Genomic DNA, 11,952 nt, shown 5'->3' with positions numbered 1-11,952 from the left:
GAGCGTTTACCAGCTCAAGATAGTAGAGAATGCAAGTCATTGAGATTCGTCACATTGGAGGCGCCAATGACAGGGAAGATACCGAGATGAATGAGGGATAGAGACACAGCGGTGGTGAAAGAAATGGGAGAAGAGGTTGGAAGTGGGAAGGGAATGGGGGACGTGGTTGATGGAAGCTCAAACAGACTCAGCGCCTAGCGGTGGCCGTCATTGGCTATCTATTTTGAGCCGCCCCGCCGGTTCCCCAAGGCCGGCCAATGAATGTCTCTCGACGCATAGTTGATGTACACGCCAGGGAGCGAGTACATGTACAAGGCGGAAGGCAGGATACAAGCATGTTCTGCCTTTTGGGCATCTTGATTCTCTTTACTGGATGGTTAAGCCTAAGACCAAGCTTGGACTAAGCGGTATGCCAGGACCCATCTGAAACAATTCAAACGAATCTATTTTGGTAGCCCACCGGGACGCAATAGGCCGTCAAGGCAAGAATTCTTTGGAACATCGATGGCAACTTTCTCGCTAAAGAACATAGAATGACGTCTTTCTGCCGGGGGTGAGCTGTGCGAATCGGACGTGTGTTCCATCACCAACATTTCTCTCTTGGTCTTAAGGTATGTTGAAATCAACCACGATGCGTCTGCACACGAGTTAGAAATCAACCACCAGGCTGGCAGGCTGGTTGGCCGGACTTACCCCGCGACTTGTCCGTTTTTCAGTTTCTGGACCGATTCGTTGAACTTACTTAGGCCAACAACCGTAGGCTCCAGTGTAAGTTTGCCTAGAATCTTGTCAATCATGGGAACTGTTTGGTTTTCCGAGACCTCATACCTCTTCGGGCATATTCCAATGTCTGGTCAATCTCTCCAAGGGTGCTAACCAGTGTACCTTGGATTGACTGGCCCCGGAAGATCAATGAGGCAGGAGCCAGGTCAATATTGAATTTGCCGGCGGGAGGAATACCGATGCTGCGTCTTAGTCAGCACACGACAGCTGAAGGGTCCATTTCTTGCCTACCACATGACTTTTCCCTGAGCTCGATGTCCCAGGTAGCCTAGAGCAATCGGATACGACTGGACGGCTGATCCGTTGTTAGCCAAAAGGACCTCTTGCAAGGGAGATGTGCGTGCAAGCTCACCTGTAACAAAAACACCATGTGCACCACCTTCAGTCAGCTCAACAACCTTCTTGACAGGATCTGATTCCTCCTTGAAGTCGACAAAGTGTTCAGCACCATGTTTCTTGGCAAGTTCTCGCCTCTCATCGCCAGTGTCTACCACAATTGGGCGCATACCCATGGCAACGGCAAGCTGCACACCTTGAATGCCGACACCACCACCACCTCCAGGGAAGACCGCCCAATCACCGGGTTTTAACTGTGAGCTCTTGAGGGCACTGTAGGTGGTGGAGGCAGAACACATGACCGGACCGGCGATATAGTCAGAGACGCCCTAATGTCCTATCAGTACATGGTATTGACCTCCGGAGGACTATAATCTGTCCACGCTTACATCGGGGATGATCTGCGAAAGGTGAATGTCAGTACTCCATAGTGTCTGTGAGAATTCAGAGGGTTTAACTGACTGTCGTGTAGCGTTCCGGACTGATAATGTATTGCTTATACGAGCCTTCCATGTCGTTAGCCATGTGCCTTTCCAACCCTCACGTGACATACCATCGGTATGGCCACCGGTGTAGATAGCTCCGAGACAGTAGGTCTCCTTGCCCGTTCTGCAGTTCTCGCAGGTATGGCAAACGTCAAGGATAGGTTTGATGCCCGCACGTTGTCCGACTTTGTAACTCTTGACTCTTTCGCCGACCTTGACGATGACGCCTGCGCCTTCGTGACCGGCACACTTGACTCCCAGATCTGACATCTTAGCCGTGCCCCAATCGTTGAGCATGAAATGGATATCGCTCAAGCATAGGCCAGTGGCATTGAGCTTGATCAGAACATCTTCGGGACCTGCGGATCCGTTCGTTAGACCTCCTGCGCGTAATGGAGCAGACTGAGGAGAAAACCACTCACCAACTTCTGGTACGGGGACTTTCTCAACCTCAACGTAGAAGTCGGGTCCTTCATTTTTCTTCGCTGCATGTGAGCCTTTGGAATTTGAACGACTCGAGATTCCCTACATACCACGACAGCACCCCAGCCTTCCTTGGGGATGTCAAAGGAAGGAGAGGGATCAGACATGATGGCGGCTGGAAGTATTCACTCCAAAAAATTGATATATATCTATGTACGCAGGTACATAGTATTTGAGAGTGAGAAGAGGGTGCGTAAGACACAGCAACAAGGCGCGGAACAGGTAAGCACTGGGGGAAAAGGAACGGGGAAGAGTAGATCTAAATAGTAAGCGCAGGAGGAATGGCAGCCGCACTTGCCATACGAAGAATTACTTGAGCGAGTACCGCGGACCTGCACCTACAGACATGGGGTAACAGCAAAGAGGCAGGAGGGGTATCAGTAGCTGTCATAACAGGTACAATACTGCAAGGACTCACACGATTGCCGAGTCGCATGCAATACCCGTTTACAACAGCATTGATGCCACCATCATAGGCCGTGGCAGTGGAAGTGGGCGAGTCAGAAAGTTCGACACTGTCCACGAACCTCGCTGGTGCGGACAGAATGGGAATCAGCCGAAACCAGATGATTGGCGAGAGCTGGGGGTGTCAATGCACAAGGGTTACTCGTCTTTTTCTTTCGGTGTCACTGCCAGGGTTGGGAGATCGATGTTTGGTATGGTCTGACCGAGTGTGTGCATAATATATACTAGTAGTATAGAGCACGGATGGTGCTTTTGACTGGCTTATAAACCCTGGCATCCTAATAGTCCTTGCCTGGCAATTTTGGAAACCGGATGTCGGAAATCTGCAGGCGATGGACAATCAGATCACATTACGATTGCGGGGTAGGACTGTGGTGTTGACTCCGGGTAAGTGAATAGAGAGGTTGTGCAATGATAGATTGGTGGGTATTAAATAGTATGGTATTGTCGAAGTGATGGAGAGTGGGAAGACTCGCCTATCTACCCAAATCTACCTAATCAGCAGCCTTGGCGCCAAGGTCCCACACCGGGCCTTGATTTAGTCAGTACCTAATAGTGAGGGGAAGCCAATACCCACCCCCTCCATATCAAGAGTCAGCAGGCAACACCATAGGCAGCTTATCTCACTTCGACTTGCCTAGGCAATTGAATCAGTTACGGGGTGCGGAGACCGAGCACCGAGCACTGAGCGTGGGTAGAGTAAGTGGGGTGAGTTTCGATCTCAGAAACAAAGCGACATAGGCGAGGCAACCGAAACCCATTGACCGAGGCCGACGAATTCTAACTTCTACTAATAGTGGGTGCTAACCAATGCTAGTACATCGTCCTAACCCAGCCATTTGTCGGTTGTCACCAACACGATCAATCAAGCAACCACCTGAAGTGTGCCGAAAAAGGAATCATTATCGTACGCCACCATGCTTTCGCAGCTCAGGGATGGTATACATGTGTAATGTATTACCCAGGTAAGTAAAACTGCGAGGTACGCTTGAAATGATAGAGCATGTAAAGCCCCAACAAACTGCCAGCCTCGCATTCAATGATGGTGCCTCCTTGTCCTATAAACCCATCAAAATGCCCGCAGCCTCGCACGCCATCAAAGCAGCCCAAACCTGAGAAATCACCACGACGCCGCCATTGCTCGCTCATTCATCATCCTCGATGGCAACCACATCCGGCCCATCACGCTCCCATTCCTCGACCTTGCCCTGGAAGATCTTCACGGCGAATCCCCTTTTCTTGCACGCGGCAACATCCGCAACCCGAAAGAACAGCTGAGCGTGATTGAGAAGCACAGCTTGGAGCCTTGTGGTCAGATTTCCGATCAGCCAGGCTTCCAGCTGGTCGTCGTCATTCTGATGATTGCCAAAACCATTTCCTGCATCACTCGAGACTGAATGACTGGTACTGAGAGTTCGTTCCCCCTTCAACTTGGTCGGCATCGAAACACCCACCCTTGAGAAGACAATCATCGCCATTTCCAACAAGCACTTAATCCCATACGGGAAAAACTGCGCCTCAGTGATTTTCCTCAACACCAGCTCCTCCAACCCGCCCATCCCCAACTGCTTCGCAATCACATAGAGATGACACGCCCGGATCGCCTCCTTGCGATACTCCTCTGCCACCCTCAACCCATCCAACCTCTTGGGCAAAACATCCGGTCCACCAGGATTACTAATGATAAACGGATCATATTCGTCCATGATCAAGAAGTGCCTTACCGCCTGGAAATGCCGGACGTCAACGTGCGTAAGCAGTGGGTGCATCACGTAGGACTCCTCGCCCACCACGTCCTGGCGCCGGAGCGACTTGAGCACGGGCGACTTGCCAAGCGTTTCAATCGCCACTTTGAGCTCTTGATTCGTCTTGCCAACAAAGATCTTGACGCGCTCTTCCGCGGGCCGCAGGCCAAGGGCTTTGAGTGCGTTCAGCTCTTCTTCCGTTTTCACTCGCGCTTTGTTGGTCTCGCTACCGGCGCTTGGCTTCTCCTGCGGTGGTGACATTATTCGTATTGTTGGCGTACGTGGCGTTTGCGGTGTGCGAGGCAGTGGCGGCAGGAGCGTGGTCCCTTTACGCTTCTTGCTGGCGGTGCGATCATAGCGAGGCGGGATCTCGAGCGCCGACTCGTTGTCGTCTTCTTCGTTGATAATCACCGCTTCGGGTGTCACGCTGGGGAAGAACAAGTCATTCTCGAATCGCCTAAGTTGCTCGTCCGCTCTCCAGTTGCTATGTTGTCCTTGTCGTCCTGCCATGCTTTCTCGGTGACGTAAATTGCCGCGTTGCGAAGAGAAATCAAGCTAGCACCGTGGGGTTAGAGAAATGAATAACACAAGACCGCCGTTTAGATATCGTCAGCTAGGGTTGCTTAGGAGATGTGATCTAGATGATGAGAGGAAATTGAGAATAAGCTAAGAGTGAGCCAAGCTGGTGGCGTAGCCTATAGAACAATTGAAATGAAAACCAATGACCACACGTAGGTGTCGTGGTCAAATCCAGTTCTCTAACAGAGCGTAATCTAGATGATGAATTGAAATTGAGATAAGACAGACAACCTGCAACGGTGCGGCGATTGCATTAGCCTGCATGAAGATCAGAAAAAGGGTCCCTCCCGGGTTAAGCAAGGTGATATTCGTTCTCCTGTTCGTTAGCTAGACTTGCATGTGATATTATCACAAGAACCTCACATTGAATCCAAGAGCGAAGAATGAGTGATGTGCAAAGGAAGAAAGAAAATCATATAAATCGGGGAAAAAACAAGGTGAGGTGGCCGAATCTCTCAATTTCCTATTTCTGAATCACACCAAGCAAAAGGTTGGTCTCTCTTTCCCAATCCCCTGGATCAAGTCGAAGAAAACAGTAGCGGGGAGGCCATATGGGCAGATAGATTGCCGATCAACAAAAAGTCGAGATAAATCAACTAGTACAAATGAGCTGCGAGTGGTAGTCGCACACTATGTGTTTTTCATTGGTTTCTCCAATTCTTCCCTCCCAGAGAGAAAAAATCGTCAACGAAAAGAGCGGAAAGCCGAATTGCGCCAAATAAGGAGGCCAATCAGAAGATGAGTAGGAGTTTTCAATAAACCAGCAAGTGGTTTGTCGGCCGACCTCGAGTTTCGAAAGTGGAGTTGTTGTGTGTGGCTGCTATCCAAGCAGTTGATACGACGAGTCCAGAGACAAGACTCGCTGTTAGGTGTTTCCAACGTTTCTTCCTGGTAAATATACTGCTTCCTACCTCAACTAACTAGGCTCCAGACTGTCGAACCAATTTGTGGATAATACAACCGTTCAGATGACCTTGGGAGAGCGGCTGTTGCTGTACAAGGGTAAGACTGTAAGCTCTTGTCATGGAAGGATGCTGCAACAAGCAAAGTCAAGAACCTCGCAAAGAAGTATTTTGTGTCCTTACCTGATCTCGACAATGTCGTCGATATGATTGCACATGGCCACAAAAAGGTCGAAAAACAATTTGCCCCCATTCTCCATTTCCATCTGCATGGTTCCGCTCCTCTTGAAAGTCTTGCGACTTCGAATGATCAGAGCCAGGTAATGAGCGCGGAGACGTGATTCCGTGTCGGGAGTGTTTTCGTACGCGTACCGAGCTGATCGCAAGATCACGTCAACTTGGACACCGGACTGGAGTCCTTGTTTCCGGAGAGCCAAGCGCTTCAGTTCGTCCAGGCCGTACTTCTCAGCAGCGCAGTAAACGATGGTGTCCCGAAGGACTTCACCGCCAGCTCCAGAGAGGAAGATTGTAGAAGCACTGCTACCGCGGCCACCGAGTTTTAGATCCTGGTCCTCTAGATCCCAAGTGTTTCGGCGCTTGTTGTGCAACAAGCGAGGATAATAGTCACCCTTGTACAGGAATTCGAGCACGCAAGATAAGATTTCGGGTTCTTCATCGGGCAGTTCAACCCTCTTCGCGCTGTCGTCGAGGAACTTGCCTTTCAGTGCAGCAGCGAAGTAGGGTGAATGACAGAGGATATCTTCGTGAGCGGCGAAAAGACGCTGCTCAGTGCCGACAACCAATGTCACAATGGGACTCGTCAGCGTGCTACGGAATGCGATCAGCATGCGACACGAACTCAAGGAGTGGTTCATGTGATGGGAGCCTACCTAGCCACTGGCGCTTCGTCCACGCTGTCCTGCAACTTTCTCTTCACATGTTCGGGATATGTAGTCTTGGTGTTCTTTGACTTGACGATGCGACCTTCCCTGGTATTGAAAGATCGCTTGAACATCTTGTCCAAAGAGCGCATTAAGTATTGTCGAGTGCCAAAATCAACGAACGAGTGGAGGAAGAGGAAAGGAGCGATCGGTAGAAGAACCTATGTAAGTAGTAGAGAGCGTGATAGGTTTTCCGGGAGTATGACGCGATAGTATTCACACAAAAGTAACCATGTGATATGGGAGCTGCGAAGTCTTCTGAATGACTCCCCTGATCGTCAGCCTCATCCGGAGCAGATGATGCCAACACAAGGAAGACCACGCGGAAAGACTCGACGGAGTACGGGTCTTTGCAAAAAGTTACAAAGATGGCCGGACGCCGCGGTTTATTCTGCCTGCTCGAGCGTGAGGAAAGAAAAGGGAAGAGGTCCAAAGAAGTGAAACGACCCTGATATAGAGTCGCAGGCGGCTAGGGCGACTTGGCAAAAGGCAACAACAGGAGAGAGGCTGAGTCACCGAATCACATCTTTGGACGAAGACTAGGCTCCTCAGGTCTCTCTGGATCCTCTAGGCACTGCTGCATATCCGGTACGATCTTAGTCGTTGGGGCTCGCTGCACTGTCGGGGATGGACGGAGCAATGGAGATGGAGGAAAAGGAACAATGCAGGTCGAGATGGATTGGGAAACTAATTGATCACCTGACCGCGTCACGAGGGCGGACGCGTTTTTTGACAAAGTGACGCGCCTGGAATGTGCCTGTTGACAAAACTCGACCAGATGATGGTCGTCATGCCAGCTACCTATTCTGGTGATATCTCCAGGATCCCTCACTTGCCACATTTGATCATCTCTGTCTATCCAACCGATGTCATTGGTCGGAGACATGAGCAATGGCTCTGCCGCTGTATTCAAACCAGGCAATAAATGAGACGTGTCGCCGTGTCGTCGCCTTCGATAAGAATCCTTTAGTAGCCCATACCCAAAACTGCCCCCCCTGCTTGGTTCACCAGTCTACGCCGCCCATCCACATCTAGCATGGGCACACAAAAGTTCCATCGATGCAGCAAGGATTCCAAGCCAACCCATGGCTTCTGCAGTGTGTGGATCACAGCAACATACTCTCTGGTCTCGCTTAGAAGTAAATTCTCTGCCGAGATGTCCATCCATTGGCTTCGACGTTTCGCTGCTCGATATTTGCTTGGGGGCTCTGCTCGTCAAGGTTGCGTTGCTTGGCCTTTCGTGACTCAATGCGCTCAAGCACTTCAGCTGTGGGGTTCACGATTGACTCTGGGGTTGGTTTCGCAGTCCCATCCAGCAACTCTTCGAATCGTTTGCGGCAGGCATTTTGGGAGAAATTGAGGACGGGCTAGAAGCATTCATGTCAGTCACTTGGCTGATGCCGCAGTTTCATCAGGCCGCAGACCTTTTCATTTTTCATTGCGTCAGCCACCATCCGCCATTTGCGTGATTCAATATCTTCTCTCAAGCGTCTTATCTCCTTCTCGGATTTGGCAATAGCTCTAACCAAGACATCATCCTTTCTTGAGTCAGTAGGACGGTATGCTCCAGGGACAGGAAGTATCACTTACATCACCATCATGCCAGTCAGTCAAGTCTGCATCAAGCAAAGCATCCTGTCTCTTCTGCAGAGCCGCCTTCAGACGTCTCCAGCGTGTCCCGATAGTCTTTGGATTATAAGCTGTACGTCCTTGGTCGATCAGGGCTTGCGCAATGTCTTTCTCAAGGTAGCGTGCTTCCTTCATACGAACGATCAACTCGTCGTCAGAATCGAGATCTGCAGTCACTTTCTTGGCCACTGCTGGCCGACCACCAGCAACCTTCATTTTTTTCGCGATCTGACCATCAGGTTTTCGCGCAGTTGTCTTAGGCTTGCGAGGTGCTTTGGCTGTGGCCTTCACGCCCTGGTAACACGGGATGAGTTCACGGGAGATCAAAAGATACTGAAATCATCTCCTACCTCGAAATCGGCCTCGTCCTCTGCTTCAGACTCGATATCGGCCACACCCTCGCTGTCGCCATCCTCATCCCAGCCGTCAATGGGGCCACCAAGGGGACAATCACAGACAGGTGCCCCAATATCTGTCCCTGTTAGCCGTCCCCCCTTCTTTTCTCGTTACTCACACTCATATTGTCAGAGAGAACTCACGTTCAGGGAAATAATCCAAATCAAGTTGCTGGTGTCCAAAGTAAGGCAGGGACCGTCGACTCTTGTGAGGGACGACCTTGGGGATTGGTCTGAGTATTAAGGCTGCAGTCTTAGGACGAAAGGGAACAATGAAGACACGCGGGGTATTGGTTGCTAAGCGATTGGTCAAGAGCGGAGATTCGAAAAGGCTCGAGGTGTCGAAATCGACATCAAAGGGACTGGACTGGCCAGCATCGAGGTAGGATAGCCTCATGTTCTGCGGTTGGTTCTATGAATGCGTCGAACGGCGTCTGGAACCAGTAGCTGACTGGACACAACTTCACATTACTTTGGGAAGCATGCGTAAGCGCTAAGTCAAGAGTCGAGTTATAGGGTTGACAGGAAAGACATATGATCAAGCAGCCAGTACAGGTAGTGATTCACGTGACAAACGTGAAGTCAACCGCCACCGCGGTGACTATACTAGAGAACCACAGGTGAAGAAGTGACGACAAAATAGTAACCATTCAGGGAGACAGCCTTGGTAAGAGGATGATTTGGACTTGCAAAGTTTTCTACCTCCGTGTTTTCACGATGTTGTTCCTATGATAGTTGCAACCACTCCAAATCACGAGGTTATCATACCACAGAATAGGATGAGATGGTTTCTGTAATCTCCAACGTCCCTCCTGACAGGCTAAGTACAATATTCCACGAGTGAATTTCATTCCTGTTTTCTGCAGCGGCGTCCTCGAGGAATCAATCAAACCTTGGAAGGTTTGAATCCTGCAGATGCGAAAGGATTCGGAAGTGGGGATTGCTATTCAAAGCAAGTTGCAGGGAAAGTTGCCGTCGAGTTTGGTGCCCGGCACCGCTGCTTTGGGAGAGTTTCTTCCCTTGATACCAATATCCTCTAGCACCACCTACCCTTTTTTTCATGCACCATATAGCCATCACCAGAGGACGGGGAAGAGTCTCGCTTCAAAACTGACAAGGGGCCCATCCAACTCCTCGAAACAATAGGTACCTTTTGCCGCAGCGTTATCACCACATCGCCTTAAGGAAAGTATAGGGGTCCGATCTAGAATTCCTCCCCATACCTGAGAGGAAGAGGCGGCTTCGACAGTTGCGAAGTTTCTCGAGATCACGTCCCATCATATTTTGGTGCAATCCAGACAAGTAGAAACTTGCAACACTCTGTAATAGGTAGTTTCGTTCAATCTGTGATGATTCTACGTATTGGACCTCCACTCATCTCATCTCATTTCATCTCATCGGAACCCCTTCCCCAATGCTTCATCCCGCAGACGCCTCGCTGCACCACCAAACACTCATACAGCGATCTAATTTCGTCGATGTTTTATTCTCAATGTAACGCACTGTGTCTTGCCGCTCAAGGTTCCTTTCTTCAGGTGGACATCGAATGTTTTCTGGGTCATGTACTCAATCCCCTCGTCCATTGGTATCCAGTGCCGATGCGCATCGATACATGTCGCCGACATGCATTTGACTGTTCTTCTTGCAAGGTAGAGATCAAAGCCAACAAGTCATTGAGGATGATAGTTGACAGGACCTTTTTCGTGACACAAAGTATATTTGGTCGGTACTGGACCCTTGTCCAGGCGGGCCTCAACATGTTCTGACTTGAGCATCTGGGCATTTCTTCCTTCTTTGAAATCGTCCTTACTGCGTTCAAGGCCGTCTTGGCAGCAGGCTGAGGCCAACGGTGATACCTTGACGATGAGCGTTGCTCCTGAAGCCTCTCCAGTTGCACCTTCTGACTGAAACCACGAACAGATTCGTAGAATTCACCCAGGTCGCTATCAGAAATTGACGGGATGTTCTCATCAATTGGAATGAATGGTCTTCGAGTGCCACAATTTTGACAGGCCAGCCGTCTCTCGACGTACTTTGGAGGGATAGTATTGGTCCAACGAGGTTTTGGGTGATTTGCAATTGTACAACGCTCAGGACCAACCACGGTAGCTCCCCAGCAAGCGACACACAGACAACCGACTTCAGATGGTAGGTCGCCAAAAGTCTCCGGCGTCCCTTAAGAGATGTGACCAGGCAAAATTCAGCGTGCGGGGCCATATCGTAGTCGTAGAAGCAGATGGTGATAGAGACGGGGGAGTAAACGCACCTTCTAAAGAGGCTTGGTCGCCTCTACCATTCACCAGTCGCGTTAGGTCCGAAGTCAGAAGGGCGTGCAGTCGTGTCGACTTCTTCCGTACCTCTGGATCCTCGCTCGTAAGCAAAAGACCGTGCAATACGATAAGCGCGAGCCTGGCTTCATGCTCCCGCATTTTGTTCGCCGCGAAATGAGCATGTGGCAGGACGTCAATTTGTTTCTGCCACAAATGGGTCTCGAAGAACTGAGGAACGAATTGTACTTCAGCAAGGTTGTATGCCACTTCCAAAAGTGTGTCTTGGGCGGGCTTGTAGCTATTCGACCACGCTCTTAAAAGATTCTGTGGATGGAAAACAGCAATGAGGAACCGCTTCAATTGCCTTTCGTTCGCACAGTCGGTCTTCTCCGCTGAATCCCAATCCAGGAACAGTCTGATGCCTTTGTAGCTGCCCAAGACATCAAATGGCTGTATTCTTCCTTGCAGATATTGCAGAGTCCTCTTCCATGTAGGTACACCGTAGACCACTTCTACAGGCGCGATCATATGGGAGCGGACGATGGAGAGGTGCTGCTCATGGCAGGCAAGGATATCTTCTGGGTAATAAGTGAAGGGGTCTTTGACTTCTCGCCGTACCACATGGTGTACCATAATGTTCGTATCATCGAAGCCGTTTGCAATGACCAGTGCTGTGCAAGGGTCGGAAGAGTCAGCCGTGACGCCATTGCGCACATTGGTTGTGGTAAACGATGGGTTATGAAGCCGATGGGCTAGTGAGGCAGCAGTGATGTCGCCAGAAGCAGGTACTAGCTCTTCCTTGGGTCGTTCGATTCCTCGATCACGCCAGAGTTTGGTCTCTGCGTCTTGAAATGTTTTGAACTCATATTCGTAGTCGAAGGACGAGGATGGGCGTGCTGTCAGCAAAGACATTAGTTGCAGATGGTATGGATCTGGCTT

General features: G+C 50.2%; 5 protein-coding genes across 5 annotated transcripts; all 5 read right to left on the bottom strand.

Moving 5' to 3' along the window:
• Positions 1 to 689: 689 nt before the first annotated feature.
• A1O9_02454 (alcohol dehydrogenase) lies at positions 690 to 2,081 on the bottom strand (the record flags this gene model as incomplete). The annotated part of the gene is made up of 7 exons (XM_013408026.1): positions 2,027 to 2,081; positions 1,673 to 1,963; positions 1,582 to 1,625; positions 1,136 to 1,448; positions 1,015 to 1,078; positions 829 to 965; positions 690 to 778 (listed from the first exon to the last, which is right to left on the bottom strand). Exons 2-7 carry the CDS (start codon positions 1,899 to 1,901, stop codon positions 690 to 692), a joined length of 876 nt encoding a protein of 291 aa, XP_013263480.1. The 5' UTR covers positions 1,902 to 1,963; positions 2,027 to 2,081.
• A 1,616-nt stretch (positions 2,082 to 3,697) lies between these two features.
• On the bottom strand, positions 3,698 to 4,555 carry A1O9_02453 (uncharacterized protein; the record flags this gene model as incomplete). The annotated part of the gene is made up of 1 exon (XM_013408025.1): positions 3,698 to 4,555. Exon 1 carries the CDS (start codon positions 4,319 to 4,321, stop codon positions 3,698 to 3,700), a length of 624 nt encoding a protein of 207 aa, XP_013263479.1. The 5' UTR covers positions 4,322 to 4,555.
• A 1,402-nt stretch (positions 4,556 to 5,957) lies between these two features.
• Positions 5,958 to 6,793, bottom strand: A1O9_02452 (uncharacterized protein; the record flags this gene model as incomplete). Its single annotated transcript, XM_013408024.1, has 2 exons — positions 5,958 to 6,606; positions 6,669 to 6,793. The coding sequence occupies 2 exons, from the start codon at positions 6,791 to 6,793 to the stop codon at positions 5,958 to 5,960; spliced, it is 774 nt and encodes a 257-aa protein (XP_013263478.1).
• Positions 6,794 to 7,852: 1,059 nt separating this feature from the next.
• On the bottom strand, positions 7,853 to 9,140 carry A1O9_02451 (uncharacterized protein; the record flags this gene model as incomplete). The annotated part of the gene is made up of 5 exons (XM_013408023.1): positions 7,853 to 8,086; positions 8,144 to 8,257; positions 8,310 to 8,642; positions 8,699 to 8,820; positions 8,888 to 9,140. The coding sequence occupies 5 exons, from the start codon at positions 9,138 to 9,140 to the stop codon at positions 7,853 to 7,855; spliced, it is 1,056 nt and encodes a 351-aa protein (XP_013263477.1).
• A 1,744-nt stretch (positions 9,141 to 10,884) lies between these two features.
• Positions 10,885 to 11,925, bottom strand: A1O9_02450 (uncharacterized protein; the record flags this gene model as incomplete). Its single annotated transcript, XM_013408022.1, has 1 exon — positions 10,885 to 11,925. One exon carries the CDS (start codon positions 11,923 to 11,925, stop codon positions 10,885 to 10,887), a length of 1,041 nt encoding a protein of 346 aa, XP_013263476.1.
• Between the last annotated feature and the right edge of the window lie 27 nt (positions 11,926 to 11,952).

The sequence above is a fragment of the Exophiala aquamarina genome (genome assembly GCF_000709125.1).
Source record: "Exophiala aquamarina CBS 119918 chromosome Unknown aczIA-supercont1.2, whole genome shotgun sequence".
Lineage (NCBI taxonomy): Eukaryota > Fungi > Ascomycota > Eurotiomycetes > Chaetothyriales > Herpotrichiellaceae > Exophiala > Exophiala aquamarina.
The sequence above is the reverse complement of the archived record's forward strand: the minus strand, read 5'-3'. Positions and strand labels throughout refer to the sequence as shown.